Source organism: Narcine bancroftii, chromosome 7 (assembly GCF_036971445.1).
Source record: "Narcine bancroftii isolate sNarBan1 chromosome 7, sNarBan1.hap1, whole genome shotgun sequence".
NCBI classification, from domain to species: Eukaryota; Metazoa; Chordata; class Chondrichthyes; order Torpediniformes; family Narcinidae; genus Narcine; species Narcine bancroftii.
The window spans coordinates 23,884,448-23,903,976 of record NC_091475.1 but is presented as its reverse complement, the minus strand read 5'-3'; the positions used below and the strand labels follow the sequence as shown (position 1 = coordinate 23,903,976).

The window sequence follows — 19,529 nt, the reverse complement described above, 5'->3', positions numbered from 1 at the left end:
CAAAATCCCACATGTATGCTCAGAGAAGATGGATCTCTCTCCAGCTCTAATATCTGGTAGAGAAGCTAATTAAAACTTCATTGCAACTTTGGAATGTGGCGTGAACTGGTTTGCAGGAAGGATAAGAAGGCTTTGGAAAGGGTACAGAAGAATTTAACAGGATGTTGCCTGGATTAGAGAACAGGAGCTTCAATGAGAAGTTGGACTGATGGAGACTGAGGGGAGGCTTGACGGAAGTTTATAAAATTAGCAGAGACATGGGCAGGGTTGACAGTCAGAATTTCTCTACCAGGGTAAAAATGTCACATAGTGGAGGAGCCATTCTCAATGGGATCAACACATTTAAGGGACTGAAATAATAAAATATTTTTAATGTCGTTGATAGGAGAGAAGTACGGAAGAAACCAACTAAGCCTGACTACTTTAAGGGAAGGGGTCCATAGGTTTTGATTAGTACTCTAAGACGGCCTTAGCCAAAACAAAATGTTGAGAATGGCTGCACTAGAGGACCTATCTTTAACCCTTCGGACTCTGGCCATTTTTAACCTTTCATAATATACTATTTACTCTGGGCTGGGTCCTTGGGTTATCTACAGTATGAACACCAGTACGATCCAGCTGGTGGTTGGGTATAAAACCAGTCCCAGAAAATGGGAACATGGAGTATGTGCGCTTGTTGGTCGTCCCTGAAAACCAGGACACGGAGTCCAAAGGATTAAGGTAAGGCATTGAAGTTTTGTGCAAGACAGTTGCTTTGACACCGAGAGTGATGGGTGCCTGGAATGGGATACTAGTCATGGAAGCAGATACACTCGTGTTTAAGAGGCTGGCAGATGGACAATATGTAGGGAATAGAGGAAAATCATTTGGAAGCAGCAGAGTTTCATGTTCATGTGGATATCGTGTTTGGCGCAGACACTGTTCAGATTTTGTACTGTTCTGTTAGTTTTTGTCACTGTTGTGTAGCACATGTAGAGCAGCATGCAAGTGTGTACACTCTATCAGCAATGAATAAAGTCATCAGTGCTACCTATCTGTACACCAAGGAAAGTTGGGTGGAGAAATTGACCAAACAACTAAAAGGTGATACAAACTTCCTTTTTCCAGCTACAGGACATTCACACTGGTTCTGACCTTCCTGCTGTACACAGCCTATCATTTGTCCCGGAAACCAATCAGCATTGTCAAGGTGAGAATTTGTTTTGTCAAGTTTAATTTCATCTGATTGCACATGTACAACCCGACGAAATAACGTTCTCCGGTCCTCGGTCCAAAACACCCAGACATACAACCGGACATAAAACACATACAGACAAACAATACATATGCTGGACAAATATTCATATATAAATAAATAGTTTCATGAATACGAGAGACTTGGATGGTTAGTTCCTTTGGTCATTCAGGATTCTCACTGTCTATGGGAAGAAACTATTCATTTTGAAGCGCGGTTACGGTGGGGACAAAGTCACGTTATCCAATGGTGAGGGTGTGGGCTGGGCGGGAGAATATTGAGGTGAGGTCAAACATTCTGTGAACTTTATAAGGAGAGCTTGCAATCGACATGTTGCAGAGATGTGTTGGGTCAGTGTACCCAATGGGTGAGTGTTGGATGCTTCTTGTCAGTGGAATGCAAACCAATTCACAGAATGTCATGAGCAGGGAGGATTTTGAGTCTTTTGTCTTGCCTTTTGTTTGTCTTGTTTTGAAACTCTTCCCTCAGTCACCACGCGCTGGCCTCTGTGACTCAGTGTGGCCCTGCGACTCGGTGTGGCCCGGCGCCCTGCGACTCGGTGTGGCCCGGCGCCCTGCGACTCGGTGTGGCCCGGCGCCCTGCGACTCGGTGTGGCCCGGCGCCCTGTGTTTGGCGAGTTTGGATGGTTAGTGTGAGCAGTTCTTTTGGTCACTCAGCCTTTTCGCTGCCCAGGGAGCAGCTGAAACATACTGTGTGCGGGATGGAAAGGGTCCTCAATGCTTTTGCGCACCCTCTTCAGATTCTGGTAGATCATGTCGACATGGGGGGGTGGGGGGTGGTGGTTCTCTCTGCCACTCTTGTTGTCCTGTGGATAGTCCTCTAATCTATTTCTCTGCAGCAACCACACCACTCTGTGATGCTCCTGGCCAAGGCGCTCTTGGTAGAGCTCTTGCAGCAGGTTGAAATAATGGTGGCTGGTAGCCTTACCCGCTTCAGTCTTCTCAGGAAGTGCAGTCACTGTTGCACCTTCCTGACAAGTGAGAATGTGAAAAGATCGTACTCAGAGTTCAATATTTGTGCGTGATCCTGTGGCCTGTTCTGTTGTGACATGGTTTACCTTTGGTGATCAAGCCACTCTGCACTGTACGTGTCACCATTTGGCTAGAAGTACGTTCCCTCTCCATGCCGTTGATTTTTCATCACAGGTGGGAAAGTATTAGTGACCAATCAGAATGTGATGAGCAAGAAATAATGCTTCAGACTAGATGACTTCTAATCAAAGACCCACACAACCCAGCACACACTCTGTTCTCACTGCTGCCACCAGGAAAGAGGTGTAGATGCCACATGACTTGTATCACCAAGTTCAGGAACAGTTGCTACCCCTCCTCATCAACAGCTCCACTGGAGATTCATTTTAGGACTTTCTTTGCACTTTATTTATCGCTGAATATTTTTTTCTGTATTTGCAGTCAGTTTATTTGTTCTCTCTTTGAGCACAGTTTTATTTTCCCACAACTGAAAAGTAGAAATTCTGCCTGGTCTGCAGGAGAAATGAATCTCAGACAATAAATCTGAACTTTGAAACTTGGAAGGAAGGGTTTGGAGAAGAAGAGGTTTAGGTCTGGAATCCAAGAGTGTTGGACTTCAAAACCATGGAACAGCATGGTTAGTGTAGTGGTTAGTGGCATGCTGTTACAGCACCAGCGATCGGGACCGGAGTTCAAATCCCATGCTGTCTGTAAGGAGTTTGTACGTTCTCCCTGTGTCTCGTGGGTTTCCTTCCACCCTTCAAAACATACCAGGGGTTGTAGGTCATTTGGGTGTAATTTGGCAGCCCGGGCTCGTAAGCCAAAATAGCCTGTAATTGTTTTGTATGTCTAAATTTTTTTTAAATTTAAAAGCATATCTAGAATTGGGGATGATCAGGGGACCAGAATTAGGTCAGATAACTGAATTATAGGGCTGGTGGACACTGGGGAAATCATAACATGGAAATGTGATCGACTCCTGGCGTTTAGGAACATGAATCAGTTTGTAGATCTGCTAAGAGAAAGCACGCAGAGGGTGGGTTGGGTGCCGATGAAGAGGGGAAACTCACAATTGTTTAAATTAGCAGTGCATTGTGAGAAACAGAAGGACCTTCGCAGAAATTGCTCAAGTCAAAAATTGAGAATAAAGAACATTTATTATACAACAATGCAAAGTTGGGTGCTTCCCCTTACCCTGGGAATACACACACACACTGGGGCTCACCCAACTTTTATACAGTTTATTTCGGTATAGAAGTACCCTCCTCCTTACATTCTTCTGCCTCCTGGATGAGTTTGGCATTAGGCAATCCTGTCTGCCTTATTCACACCTTATGTTACTAACTCTTATATGCAGAACTTGCTAATTCTGTCTAAGGCTAGAACCTTATCTTATTCAGACTAACTTCCTACATTCTATTATCTACTTATCCTATTCATACTGGCTTTATTCATTATACATTATTCATTATATCCATACTAGCTTTCTTCATCTCTCATATTTTTATATTAGTTTTACTCATCTCTCACAATCCTCACTTTTCTTTTAGCTACGCTTCGTGAATTCTCAACTGGAATGTATTACTTGTAAACTTGGTTTACGAACTGCAGTCTCAGCATTATCAGACAGAATTTGGGAAACATACATTCTTTAGGTTATAGTGATCTGACGAGGGGTCCGTTGAATTAAATACTGCACACAAGTCTTTAGGCAGGGGAGCACCATAATGGCCAGAATAGCGAGTCCAGCTGCTATAAGGGCTGTGGGTATCAGACTCCAGTTACCAATAAAAGTCTAGTCCATCCCACACCGGACCAAGGTTGCCAAGTCTGAACCTGGGCATGGGAAGATTTTCAAACTCCTGAAGAAGTGTCTTTAACCGCCTGACCGTTGTGAGCATTGTCATTAACCAGTCTTTCACAAACGCTGTCTTCAGCAGCCAACGAATAATCGAGAGCCAGGCGGTTTTGTTGAACTGTGGCTCGTATCTGTCATCTTTCTTCAGCCCATAAATTCAGGGGCATCGCTGTCTGTTCGGTGACGATCTCCAAGGCTGCCTGGAGTCTGATTAAACGATTTAAATGCCAAGAAGCTGTGGTGTTCTGGAGCAGCTTACTAGTCATTTACAACTGGAACTCCCCTTACAGTGGTGATTCTTAACATTCTGAATGTCTCTGTGACCCAAAGGATGATTTACAGGAGACTAAGTTGGGGAGGGGTGTTTCTTGTCACTTAACCTGTGAGTTGCAGCTTGTCTGCGAACATTAGCATAAGTATTACTGAACCTGTGAGTTGCAGCCTGTCTGTGAACATTAGCATATGTATTCACTCTATCTCTGCTATATGTACAATCCTGACTAACATTCTGTCTGTCATTGTCCCACCATCTTCTTTGTGCTATCTCTTTAAAACTCTTTTTAATACCTGTAGAGGCCAAAATAAAAATCAAATCTACTCCCCTAGGGCCGTTCTGTTCCCCTGGTCCATGTTGGGATCCTATATTAACCCATACCCCACTATGACTATACTCTATACCTGCACCCTGTCTACATTCTAAAGGTAAATAATTGTCACCTCTGCTGCCCCTGTTCCAGGAGGACTTAATATATCGTGAGCAATTTGGTGATTTCCCAAAAAATTGGGAACCAACAAGTAAACAACAACAAATCGTAAAAATAGCATTACAGCACTTTTTCCCCGTGTAGTGTAACTTTTCGATCAGAAGGATGAGGGACTGCACGCCAGGTGGAGGGTAGATTATCAATGTCATTAGTCCGTGGATCAGCAGCTCGTTTAATTCGTTGTATGTGGCTCCATCCCTTTTCTTTCGTTCGCACGGCAGTGTCTGTAATCAAAATTACACAATTAGGGCCATCCCAGACAGGTTTTAGTTGGTGATCTTGCCATGCTTTTACATATACCAAATCACCAGGTTTAATAGAATGAATAGGATACTCCAGGGGTGGGTTTTGAGCTAATAAACCCTTCTGTTTTAATTCGTATAGAGAGGCAGAAAGTCCCTTTAAATATTTGGATATGTACTGGTTGTTAGCCTCAGGGGTAGGGGTATTAATGTGGAATCCCATGTAAGGAAGACCAAACATCATCTCATATGCTGAGACAGCAAGATCCTTACGAGGGGCTGTGCGAGTCCTGATTAAAGCTAAGGGTAAGCATTTAATCCAGGAGAGACCACTTTCCTCATGAAGTCGAGTGAGCTGATTTTTCAAGGTCTGATTCATTCGTTCAACACGGCCTGAGCTCTGGGGGTGCCATGGGGTATGTAGCTGCCAATCTATTCCCAGTATTTTACACACACCCTGGAGTACCTGAGAGGTAAAATGTGTACCTCGATCTGAGTCAATGGTTTGAATCATACCATATCGTGGAATCACAGACTCCAGTAGTATCCTGGTAATGGTGCTGGCACGATCATTAGGGGTCGGGGAAGCCTCAACCCATCGTGTGAAATGATCTACCATCACCAGGAGGTATTTGTAAACCCCTATCTTAGGTAATTCCGTAAAGTCAATTTGTATCCGTTGAAACAGGCGTACACCTATATTGCAACCGCCAGGCATTACCTGGCGCATAACTTTCTTATTTACTCTCTGACAGATTGGACAACCCCGAGTACTTTGCTTGGCTATAGTGTATATTCCCGAGCAATGAAAATACCGTACAAAAGTATCCACAAGTGCCTGTGTTCCCCAGTGTGTCTGCCGATGGAGCTGATCAATAATTTGCCGAGCCAAGGCTTTGTTCAGCACTTGGCATCCTTCTGCCGCCCACCACAACCCATCAGCAGTTTGACGCATTCCCTGGTCCTTCATGTAAACCTCCTCTTCCCGTGAAAAGATGGGAGTCTTTTGAACCTCATATGGGGTGGGCAGTAACAGCTGCATGTCTATTTTCTCTGTGAGCACAGCCTGTTTGGCAGCTGCATCTGCCTGACTGTTCCCCTGTGCTTCAGGACTGTCACCACTTTGATGGCCCCGTACATGAACTACAGCTATCTCCTCAGGTAATGTAAGAGCATCTAGAGATTGGACAATTAAGTTTTCAGGTATCAACTTTTGTCCTTTCCCAGTTATCATTCCCCGCTCTTTCCAGATCTTCCCAAAGGTGTGCACTACACCAAAAGCGTACTTTGAGTCTGTGTAGATCGTGCCCATCTTGTTCTCTAGACCCTGGAGAGCTCTACAGAGGGCATACAATTCACAAGATCGTGCTGACCAATGACCGGGAAGGCGACCGGCTTCAATCACTACTCCTTCCTTCCCATCCACTACACTATACCCGCTATAACCAGTGCCATCAATGCAACGGGAAGATCCATCAATAAACCACCTTTCACCCTCCTGTAAAGGCTCATCGCTTAAATCCTCTCTAATTTTGGTGTGTAAATCAATTACCTCTAAATATGCATGCTCTAAATCATTTATGGTATTGTCAGAATTTGGAGAAACCAAGAAAACTGCTGGATTGTGTTCTTTATTCGTGATCAGGGTCAAATCATCCCTATCCATTAGAATTGCTTCATATTTTAAAATTCTAGAGTCTGTAAGTCACCTTCCAGCACATTGTAAGAGAATATTGTGGACTGTGTGAGGGGTGTGAACTATCATCGGGGCACCAAACGTAATCTTTCGTCCTTCCTCAACTAAAATAGCAGTGGCAGCGATGGCTTGCACACATTCTGGCCAACTACGACAAACAGGGTCTAAAAGCTTCTTTTTTTTAAAATTTTTTATTTTTCACACCATAAATCACAATAGCCATGATATACACTTTTTCTTTTTCACACATTTACAGTGACTTTTTCTCCCCCCCCCCCCCTCCCTCCTCCCAAGCCACCCCCCCACCCCCCCCCTCTCATCCATTTTAGGTATACAATCTAGGTTGCATTAATTCAGTCAGACAATGTTGTCATTCAACAAAAATACACCAGAAATTCTACTGAGTCCATTCTTTTCTTTTCTTCTCCTTCCATCAACTTAGGTAATGTTTGTTCCCGGTAGGTTTTCGCTATTGTATTTAATGTAAGGCTCCCATACTTGTTCGAATATTTCAATATTATTTCTTAAACTATATGTTATTTTTTCTAATGGAATACATTTATTCATTTCTATATACCATTGTTGTATTTTCAAATTATCTTCCAATTTCCAGGTTGACATAATACATTTTTTTGCTACGGCTAGGGCTATCTTAACAAATCTTTTTTGTGCATCTTCCAAGTCAATTCCAAATTCTTTGTTTTTTATGTTACTTAGGAGAAAGATCTCTGGATTCTTTGGTATATTGTTTTCTGTTATTTTATTTAATATCTGATTGAGATCATCCCAAAATTTTTCTACTCTCTCACATGTCCAGATTGCATGAATTGTTGTTCCCCTTTCTTTTTTACATCGAAAACATCTATCAGATACTGTTGGGTCCCATTTATTTAACTTTTGCGGTGTAATGTATAGTCTGTGTAACCAATTATATTGTATCATACGCAGCCTCGTATTTATTGTATTTCTCATCGTTCCAGAACATAATTTCTCCCATGTTTCCTTTTTTATCTTTATATTTAAATCTTGTTCCCATTTTTGTTTAGTTTTACCATTTGTTTCCTCATTCTCCTTTTCTTGCAGTTTAATATACATATTTGTTATAAATCTTTTGATTAACATTGTATCTGTAATCACATATTCAAGGTTACTTCCCTCTGGTAAACTCAAATTGCTTCCTAATTTATCTTTCAAGTAGGATCTCAGTTGGTAATATGCCAGCGCTGTATCTCCAGTTATATTGTACTTATCTCTCATTTGTTCAAAGGATAAGAATCTACTTCCTGAAAAACAATTTTCTATTCTTTTAATCCCTTTTTTTTCCCATTTTCTAAAGGCAAGGTTGTCTATTGTAAAAGGGAGTAGCTTATTTTGCGTCAATATTAGTTTTGGCATCGCTTCTCGGCCTTTTGGCTAAGATCAAGTGTAGTATCTGTTCTTATCAGTTTAATATTAGTTTTGGTATTTGATAATTTGTTTTATTTCTTTCTACATGAATCTTCTTCCATATATTGAGGAGATGGTGTAATACTGGAGAAGTTCTATGTTGTACCAATTTTTCATCCCATTTATATAATATGTGTTCAGGTATCTTTTCCCCTATTTTATCTAATTCTAATCTCGTCCAGTCTGGTTTTTCCCTTGTTTGATAAAAATCTGATAGGTACCTTAATTGTGCGGCTCTATAATAATTTTTGAAGTTTGGCAATTGTAAGCCTCCTTGTTTATACCATTCTGTTAATTTATCTAGTGCTATCCTCGGTTTCCCCCCTCTCCATAAAAATCTCCTTATTATTTTCTTTAACTCTTTGAAGAATTTTTCTGTCAGTTGTATTGGCAATGCCTGTAATAAGTATAGTATCCTTGGAAAAATGTTCATTTTAATACAGTTTATCCTTCCTATCAGTGTTAGTGGTAGCTCTTTCCAATGCTCTAAATCGTCCTGTAATTTTTTCATTAGTGGATTGTAATTGAGTTTATATAATTGGCCTAGATTTTTGTTTATTTGCACACCTAGGTATCTTATTGCCTGCATTTGCCATCTGAATGGGGATTCCTCCTTAAATTTTGAGAAATCCGCGTTATTCATAGGCATTGCTTCACTTTTATTTACGTTTATCTTGTATCCCGACACTTCTCCATATTCCTTCAATTTCTTATATAGTTCTTTTATTGATAGTTCTGGTTCTGTTAAGTACACTATCACATCATCCGCAAATAGACTGATTTTATATTCCCTGTCTTTTATTTTTATTCCTTTTATATTATTATCTATTCTTATCGATTCTGCTAGTGGTTCTATAGCTAGCGCAAATAATAATGGTGATAGTGGGCATCCCTGCCGCGTTGACCTGCTTAAGTTAAATTGCTTTGATACATGTCCATTTACTGTTACTTTCGCTAACGGTCCCTTATATAATGCTTTAATCCAATTAATATACTTCTCCGGTAAACTGAATTTTTGCAATACTTTGAACAAGTAATTCCATTCTACTCTGTCGAAGGCCTTCTCTGCGTCTAAAGCAACTGCTACTGCCGGTGCTTTATTTCCTTCTACTGCATGAATTAAGTTAATAAATTTACAAATATTGTCTGTTGTGCGTCTTTTTTTGATAAATCCAGTTTGGTCTAAATTTACCATTTTCGGTACCTGTTCTGCTAATCTGTTTGCTAATAGTTTAGCTATTATCTTATAATCTGTGTTTAGCAGAGATATTGGTCTATATGACGCTGGTGAGAGTGGATCTTTCCCTTGTTTTAGTATCACTGTAATTATTGCTGTTTTACATGAATCTGGTAAGTTTTGTGTCTCATCAATCTGGTTGATTACATCCAGGAGGGGCGGTATTATTAGATCTTTAAATGTTTTGTAGAATTCTATTGGGAGTCCATCCTCTCCTGGTGTCTTATTATCTCTTGTATTTCTACTGTTCCAAATGGTTCTGTTAATTTATTTTGTTCCTCTATTTGTAGTTTTGGTAGTTCAATTTTAGTCAAAAATTCATCTATTTTCCCTTCTTTCCCTTCGTTTTCAGTTCGGTATAATTGTTCATAGAATTCTCTGAAGTTTTCCTTAATTTCTTTTGGATTATATGTAATTTGTTTGTCTTTTTTCCTTGTTGCCAATACCATTTTCTTAGTTTGCTCTGTCTTAAGCTGCCATGCTAAGATTTTGTGTGTTTTTTCACCTAGTTCATAATATTTCTGTTTTGTCTTCATTATATTCTTCTCCACCTTGTATGTTTGTAATGTTTCATATTTTATTTTTTTATCCGCCAATTCTCTTCTTTTGGTTGTATCTTCCTTTATTGCTAATTTTTTTTCTATGTTTATTATTTCCCTTTCCAACTGCTCTGTTTCCTGATTATAGTCCTTCTTCATCTTGGTTGCATAACTTATTATTTGTCCTCTAATTAATGCTTTCATTGCGTCCCATAGTATAAACTTATCTTCCACTGATTCTGTATTTACTTCAAAGTACATTTTTAATTGTTTTTCAATAAATTCTCTAAAATCCTGTCTTTTAAGTAGCATGGGGTTTAATCTCCATCTATACATTCTTGGAGGGATGTCCTCTAGCTTTACTGTCAGTATTAAGGGTGAATGGTCCGATAGCATTCTCGCTTTATATTCTGTTTTTCTTACTCTATCCTGCATACTAGCTGATAACAAAAATAGGTCTATTCTTGAGTATGTTTTATGTCTAGTCGAGTAGTATGAGTATTCCTTTTCTTTTGGGTTTTGTTTCCTCCATATGTCCACAAGTTTCATTTCTTGCATTGATTTAATTATAAATTTGGTTACTTTGTTCTTCCTGTTAATTTTTTTCCCCGTTTTATCCATATTTGGATCCAAATTCAGATTGAAATCCCCTCCTATTAGTATGTTCCCTTGCGTATTAGCTACCTTCAAAAAGATATCTTGCATAAACTTTTGATCTTCTTCGTTAGGTGAATATATATTAAGTAGATTCCAAAGCTCCGAATATATCTGACATTTTATCATAACATATCTCCCTGCTGGATCTATTATTTCCTCTTCTATTTTAAATGGCACATTTTTGCTAATTAATATAGCCACTCCTCTTGCTTTTGAATTATACGATGCTGCTGTTGCATGTCCTACCCAATCTCTCTTTAATTTCTTGTGTTCCAATTCAGTTAAGTGTGTTTCTTGGACAAATGCTATATCTATTTTTTCCTTTTTCAGTAAATTTAGTAGTTTCTTCCTTTTAATTTGGTTATGTATTCCATTAATATTTAAAGTCATATAGTTCAGCGTAGCCATTTTATATTTGGTTTGTCTTCTTTCCGTTTTTCCATCATTACCTTTCCTCCTTTTCCATTTCTGTTTTCTTATTTTCAACTCTTTACCAGACAACATTCCTACAACATCCAACATTTTCCTTATTCTCCTATTTCTATCTTCTTTATCCCCAATCTCCCCTTCCCCTCCTGAGTTGTCCTTTATCCCTTGTCGGACAACCACATCTCCCCTCTCCATTTGGATTTGCGAATCCACTCGCAAGCGTCAACTGATTTTGCAGTGACCGCTCTTTTCCCCCACCCAGCCCCCCCCAGAAAAGATTTCACTTTTCATATGTGTTAGGTCTGCTTTGTTCATGAATGAGTGAGACAAACACCAGGCTGAGTCGAAATCAGGGTTCTTTGTTCTTTATTACCGGATTGTAACACTTGCGACTAAACATGTTAGTCGGAGAATGCATTCTGCCGTTATCAGCAAAATGGTGATTTTTTATACCCTTGGATACATGCTTAGAACATCATCATATCATTACTTGTCCAATGACTAAAACTGTTGCTATCCTTTCCCTGCTAGCTTCCTGCCTCTCAATCCATCAATGTCTCTCTTATCTTGTAAGTACAAGGATGCATTCACATCTTGTTACAGCCCTGTACATTCCCATCTCATGATGTTTTACCTAACAGGAGTACAAGGACACCTCCCCTTCTTGTTACTGCCCTGTACAGGGTAACTCCCTACACATTCCCATCTCATGATGTTTTACCTTACAATCCCTCCTTTGTCCTCTTTAGAGGACAATCTCGCCCTGACTATGCTACCACCGCGTTACATTAGTTCGCCTATTATTGCCAAGCTCTATACGGGTTCTGTTCACAGGGCAGTTCGGCTGGTGGGCGAGGGCTCCCCCAACCCTCCTTTGCGTACACCCCCCATCCGTCACCCCGATCCCATTGCCCGTTTACAAGTTTCATCCCATTTGCCCCCAAGCAAAAAACTAGCTAACCCCCCGTACATTAGTAAATACCCAAGTTAACATATGGTCTACAATCTGATTAATAATGTTTGTGTTACAATCAATGTTATAATATTTGTTCTACAATCAAGGTTATAATATTTAGGTTACAAGCAAGGTTAAAATTATATGTGTAACAATCTAATTCACAATCCCTCCTTTCCATCACATTCCCCATCAGACTCCAGATCGATCTCAGCAACTTTCTCCGTCTCCTGTAATGTGAGATAGTCTTGCTCCACAGCCTGCACAGCTTGATATTTCGGAGGCAGTTCATCACGGTCAGCAAAGGCTTTCTCTATGGTCCTCGTGACCAGCGTTCGAATGCATGGAATACAACAACAGCCACAAGTGATAAAAATTGATACAGAAATGAACAAACCCAGCAAAAGTTGTCCTAACAATGTGCTCCATCTCCCAAACACTCCCTGTAATCAGGATAAAACAGGATTGGAGACTCCAGACTGGGCTTTTAATTCTTTCGCCAATGCCCTAAGTTTCGTTAACCCCTTAGTGAGTGATCCATCTGGCCCTGTGTTATTAGAGATAGAAGTGCAGCATAGATCTCCAAACATAGCACACACTCCACCTTTCTCTGCCAGGACCATATCAATCGCTATCCTATTCTGAAGTGTCATAAGGGAAGTTTCTGACAGTTGTTGATGTATTGCCTCAACAACGTCCCTGGTCAAATTTGCAAGGCGCTGGACATTATAGTGAATAAGGTTGATCCTATTAACATTCTTATTTACAGTGATGGGAAATATTGCACTAAAAACAGGAAAGCTTTCAAACCCAGCTGCAATCTCATCGGCTAATTTAAATTCGTCCGGAATATTCCGGGCTTGGCCAATGGCATCAATCCATACCCATCAGGGTTCCTTCCTCCCGGCCCCAAGAGTCCAACACTCATCCTTTTTCTCCACAGCCAACTCTCTGTGTGGCGCAATTCTAGGGAATCCTCGTCTCCCTCCTGCCTTTTGACAATCAGCACTGGCGCATTAAGGGTTACTAGAGCACACCGACCATCCCAGTTAGCGGGGAGCCAGTTGTACAGCACTCTTCCTCCACAAAACTCATCTGTGTAGTCATTCAATCTGCTACAAGTCTCCTTAGTTTCAGATTCATTTTTTTTTGTTATGGGACCTCAAAATCATCCCCTGTATATGTTCATGATAACCAGTAACCTGTTTGGCTGCCCTGTCAGGCACCCATGTGGCGTTTTCCCTGCTAATAGTAGGTCGTCTACATACTGAATCAGTGTAACATCTTCCGGGAGCTTTAATTTCATTAGGATTTCGCTAAGGGCCTGATTGAACAGTCCTGGACTGTCCTTATAACCCTGAGGTAATCTAGTGTATGTGTACCGATGTGCTTGGTAAGTGAAAGTTAACCAGTCTTGGCATTCCTCAGCTAATTTCAAGCAGAAGAATGCGTTTGCCAGATCAATGACAGTATAGTATTCGTGCTCCGGACTCAGAGCCCTAAGTGCTACATATGGGTCTGGGACTGGTCTCCCGATGGTCTTGGTAGCCAAGTTAATCTCCCGGAGGTCGTGTACCATCCTCCAGTCTTTTCTACCCTGTTTGGGAACAGGCATGATGGGCGTGTTCCACATACTGTCAGGTGCCGCCCTTAAAACCCCTGACTCCATTAACCCTTCTATCGTTCCTTTAATACCCTCCTCCTGACTGGGCGACAAGCGGTATTGTTTTCTCCATATTGGTTTCTGCCCGGGGTTGGCCAATTCTAGAAATACCTCTCCTTTTATTACTCCCACATCATAGGGCCCCGTTGTCCATATATGTGGACTCAGATTAGAAAGATATTTGTCTGAGTCTCTGTGATCAATATTTTCTCCTTCTATGGCTCGGTCTCTTTCTACTTTCTCATTCACTACCTGGTCCCATGCTTCAATATTCAGTCTGACAAATTTTCCTCCCTCCGGGGTGGAATATCCCGGGATTTCTGTCTGCCTGTATTCACACCCTATCGCTTCCTTTACCATCGGACCCAGCTGTCGAGCGTGATGATCTTTGGCAATACCCAAGGTCACATGAGGCACACTTTCTACTCCTAAGCAGAACCATTCCATTTGTTCTTCTGTCATGACAACCATAGCAGCTATTCCCTCCTTACCTACAAAGATAAATGGACAATGTATCGTTTCTGTCTTCCCTTCTTTTAGAGAGTCCCACCTCTCCTCATATTCCTGGTCCGGGTGGATGGTGTAGTTTAATGTAACATGCATAGGATCTAGTGGATAATGGTAATCCCCATACCGAGGAATACTGGCCCTCCACTCAAAAAACTGTTTAATCAGCCCTGGGCCTGGTTCATCATACAGTAGCCGACTCCAGAAAATACTAACCTCCACAGAGTCTTCTGAAGCGTTAGATGGGGTCATTACTATAAACTGTCCTCCCCTTCTTATTGTATCCCCTGGGTATGTTAACCGAAGGCCCTTCTCAGAACATTGTATGGTTATTCCTAGTTTGGTAAGAATGTCCCTTGCTAATAAATTAATGGGGCAACTTGGCACAACCAGGACAGGCGTTTTAACCCTTTGTCGTCCAAATGTCATGTCGATGTTATCTGTATAGGGCTGTGTTTCCCTTATCCCGGAGAATCCTATTGTAGATAATGTTTTGCCCGAAAATGTGCTCCCTGGGGTTTTTTTTAATCACTGTCGTAACTGCTGCCCCTGTGTCAACCATAAATTCAATTTTTTCTCCATTTACCGTCCCCCAAATTTTTGGTGGCTCCCAGGGAGGCGTGATTTTTGATTCTCCTGGGCACCTTCAATAATCAAATTCAGCACCTTCCTCAATATAGTCATTACACTGAGGTGCCTGGACTTGTTGATCACTCTGCCACCCCCCGATTCTCTGGGACCCATCAATGTGTCCACCCCTACCCCTTGCTTGTCCTCTTAAGTTTCCTCCTCTTCCCCGATAGCCTCTCATAGAGGGTAATCTTTTTCCCCTTGCTCTCCCAGCCTCCGGACAGTTCCGCTGGTAGTGTCCAGGATTTTGGCAGTACCAGCATACTGCATGTTCCCCTCTATACATTGTACCTAGCTGTCTTTCCCAACCATTTCTTACTTGGGGTCCCGGATTTATCACTGGCCCCATGACCTGTGGGACTATCTGTTGGGCCGCTAATTTAACCCCTATATGTTCTATGGCTCTCACCAATTTATCGGTTGTATTGTCCACCTCCTTCTGGGACGCACTTTCTGACTTAGCATGCTCTGATTGACGATGTCGTTTGATTGCATGTGTCAGGTGTCTTTTCCACAAATCCTCTGACATTGTCTCTACTCCCACAATGTCCCTTAATTTTGCTTGAACCGTAGCAGGTAGTCCGTTTATTATCCCATTACGAAAGTGAGCCCTTCCTAAGGGGCTGTGGTCGGGTCTTTCTCCAGTCCCTGTTTCCCATAAGTCCCATGCTCGAGTGAAATACTCGTGTGCAGTCTCTCCTTCCTTTAGTTGAAGGGTTACCAAGGCATCCAAACTATAGGGTGTAGGAAATGTTTCTCTAAGTGCTTCCCAAAATTTATTCCGAAGTGGGTTAAATTCTATTTCATCCCCCAATTTACTGCTTCTTACAATTCTCTCTATTTGCTTCAGGGCCCCTTTTGCCTTTAATTTTATCATGATAGTTCTGACATCTGTGAGTGCTAATTGTTCTTGGCAGGTTTCTCGCTCAAAACAAGAAATCCATGGACTAGCCCCATTACTCAATGGAGGTAGTTTTTTCATTAAACTCTCTAAGTCCATTCGTGACCAGGGTACATATTTTTGAGTTCCCCGTCCCGTGATCAGTAATGGGCATTGATATCTCAATTTTGGGGATTTCTGCTCCTTCTTTACTCTTGGCATGCATTTATTTATCCCACCTTGTTCTGACTCTTCTTCGTCACTGTCACTGTCCCTATCAGCTTCCAATGTCTCAGGGTCAAAGGCATATTGGTCAGGTTCATCTCTAAGATAATCTTTTCGGCCATAGTTTAGTTGTTTCACATCTTTCTCTTTTGTCCTAACTATGTCCAGGTAGGCATGTCTATTTTTCTCCCTCCCGAGTCTTTTCCTTCTACTTTCCTCCCATGGTGGATTGTATCTCGTTTCCTCATCTGTACTACACTTTTCGTCCTTTACTCCTATTACCATTCCTTCAGCTTTAATTTCTCCTGACAGTGTTGTAGTTATCTTTTCCACTTCCTTCAATACACCTACCATTAATTCTTTTTGATCCTCACTGATCTGCCCCAGCACATTAATATCTCTGTTTAAGTTTTTAATGTTATCCTGAACCTTTTTCATGTTCCATTTCTGTATCTCTAACTCCTTTTCTATTTTCTCGGACTCCAGAGGGGTCTCTACATCTATTACTCCCCCTTCTATTTTTATTAAAGGGGCCTGTACCTCGTCTGATGTGTCCCTATTCCCGAGGTTCTTGTCACACCCCAGTGTCTCAATATCTGGATATAAGGGACGTGACTCCAGTATCCCATCTGGGGTGCCAGGGGCACCTTGTGACTCCACATATGCAGAGGGCGGGGGTCTACAAGCTATTTCTACAGGGGCAGTAACAGGTGGGTTACCAGGGAGACCAAATTCTTCAAATAGAGCTAGGACATCGCGGTACTGAATCTCCTTGTCTCTCACCCTCTTTTTTGCTGACTCGCGATTAAAGATTTTCCTTTCTATATCCCGTTTGTATAATAGTATAAGACTCACTTATAAATGATTTATTGTCAGAGTACATACATGACATCACATACATCCAGAGACTATGAGAGAGAGAGAGAGAGAGAGAGAGAGAGAGAGAGAGAGAGAGCATAGCGAGAGAAAGAGATAGAGAGGCAGATACACAGAGCACAAGAGATAGAGAGAGAAAATGCCTTGCACTGGCCCCACTGGGAGAAAAGTCTTCAGATTAACACTTTCGTTTCAAAGGTTTTAAAAGGTTCTCATCCTGTGATCACTGGTCTGGATCAGATTGGGTCTCCCACCACTGGGAACTATCACTCCTTCCTTCCCTCCCACCTCGAGTGAGCTACACGTCAGCCCACAATGTCTGCCCTGATCCCGCAATGGTGGGGGTGCGGGAAAAAAGGGAGGGAGAGAGGATAAAACAGGATCCCATTTGATGCGGAGCTGGAATTGTGGGCACAAAATTAAAACCAAATTGTATTTCTCTGCCCTGCCCAACCTGGGGATTTCAGGGCAGCACCGCCACAGATTGGGATTGGGAGGGGGAGTGGGTGAGAGAGGAGGGGGGGGAGAAGAGAGAGAGGGGGAGAGAAGAGAGAGGGGGGAGGGTGAAAGGAGGGAGGGAGAGAGCAAACCCGGACACTTCGTGGCTGGAAACTGGAAACAGGCACTTTTCCTTTCCCTTCTGTGTTTTGTTTCTTCCAGCTTATCTAAGCCTCTACGTTTTAAAATTTTTTTTTCCTCACCTGTCAGGAACATCTCAGTGCCCCCGGATAACCAACCCCTCTTCCTCCAGCGGTCTACACATTTTCGGAGCATTTTTTGTTTTTCCAATGCCGCATTACTGGTATTTCGCTCCTCTAATTCCTGATTAATTTCCTTAATAACTTGGTCAAAAGTCTTAGCAGGCAACTGTACAGCCATAGCTGCGGGACCGCTTTCTAATGCCTGTTTTAATTTAGGTTTTTGTCCGTTTAGGGGATCTATGTCAACGAAAATTGCTTTTAAAAATGTCTCCTTGCAAGCTGGATGACTAATATCTTTTAAAGGAACAGTCTAAGTCTTGTCCTCCAATTGACTTCAGACTGTCCTGTATACTCTGATTGCTCGTTTTCCACTCTCTGTTTTCCCAAAGGGGTCTGAAAGTTAAATTACAACTAGAAAACCAAATATTTGGGCTATACTTTTGTCCTGTTTCCCTGTACCAATCTATGAATTTACGTAACTTTATCTCCTTGGTGATGTTGGGAATACCCTCATTTAACTTATCAAAAGTATTTCGAATAAACTGGGTGTCTCTTAGGAGTTTGTCAACTTTTTCATTAATATCTCCTACCTGATCCGGACACAGCTGTCGCAGCCTTCTGTCGTCGTTCTTGTTCACCAGGCAGGCGTCCCTGAGTACTTTTTTTGTTGTCTCAAGGTCTCTAGTGTCTGCTGTGGTATTCCACCATGGCGAATTGGGGAAATAAATTCTTAACTTCTCAAGTGTACAGACATTATCATACCTACCGGACATTTATAAGTCAGTCTCTCAGATACAATTGAGGCCAATAAGCCTGAACCTTTGTTTTCTTTCAAAGCCCAACCTTCACGTGGGAGATTTCTCCTCTTAATAACCAGTTTAGAGCAGAAAACTCAGGTCCTCAATTGTTTATAGACCACCTTCTCACTCTATTGGACTTTGCAACGATACAATAAAGACTTTTAAACTCTAGTAGTTTCTTGCGAAGCACTTAATAAATGTCATTCAAACACCTTAAGGACTTTTATCTTGTCTGTAATCACTTACGTGTTACAATCCTGGCATGCGACCTTCAATTGTGGTCGTCTAATTTGTCCGATCTCCAGTTCTTACTGACAATCATAAAGATTTAAAAAAAAAAGAGAATTTTGTTAAAACAGGCTTCTCTGGACCTTTTTATCAGCCGGCTGAGATGATTGTCAGAAAAAACAGAAACCGTCGTCCAGTGTTCACTCACCCATCACGTCGGGGTCACCAAATTGTTAGGTCTGCTTTGTTCATGAATGAGTGAGACAAACACCAGGCTGAGTCGAAATCAGGGTTCTTTGTTCTTTATTACCGGATTGTAACACTTGCGACTAAACATGTTAGTCGGAGAATGCATTCTGCCGTTATCAGCAAAATGGTGATTTTTTATACCCTTGGATACATGCTTAGAACATCATCATATCATTACTTGTCCAATGACTAAAACTGTTGCTATCCTTTCCCTGCTAGCTTCCTGCCTCTCAATCCATCAATGTCTCTCTTATCTTGTAAGTACAAGGATGCATTCACATCTTGTTACAGCCCTGTACATTCCCATCTCATGATGTTTTACCTAACAGGAGTACAAGGACACCTCCCCTTCTTGTTACTGCCCTGTACAGGGTAACTCCCTACACATTCCCATCTCATGATGTTTTACCTTACATATGTCACAAAGGTCACTCTTTTAATTCCCTCCTTATTCTCTCTATTCCATTACCTTCCCTTATTAATTCTTGTCTATACTATCTATGTTTTCCTCTAATTACAGATACTTTCACGTATGCCCATTGTCTCTATTCACTCTTATACCTCTTTACCCGCATACATATCAATCGTGGTCATTTTTACCCTCATTACCCGTCTTCATCCCTCAGTCTATTTTTGTCTTTACCCACGTACATATCAATCGTGATCATTTTTACTCTCATTACCCGTCTTCATCCCTCAGTCTATTTTTGTAATTGTTCTG

The 19,529-nt window shown here is 41.5% G+C and overlaps 1 protein-coding gene and 1 pseudogene across 6 annotated transcripts in view; both read left to right on the top strand.

The window, feature by feature from the left end:
* Positions 1–19,529, top strand: part of LOC138738590 (glucose-6-phosphate exchanger SLC37A1-like) — a 91,132-nt gene that overhangs the window by 7,374 nt on the left and 64,229 nt on the right. For 5 of the 6 annotated variants that reach the window (XM_069889108.1, XM_069889111.1, XM_069889110.1 and 2 more), the window contains one exon: positions 1,108–1,189. In XM_069889108.1, the coding sequence (XP_069745209.1) occupies positions 1,108–1,189 (82 nt within the window). Of the gene's footprint in view, positions 1–1,107; positions 1,190–1,548; positions 1,881–19,529 lie in introns of those variants that run through there. The other variant, XM_069889112.1, reaches the window with a different exon arrangement.
* On the top strand, positions 8,180–8,288 carry LOC138740183 (U2 spliceosomal RNA; annotated as a pseudogene).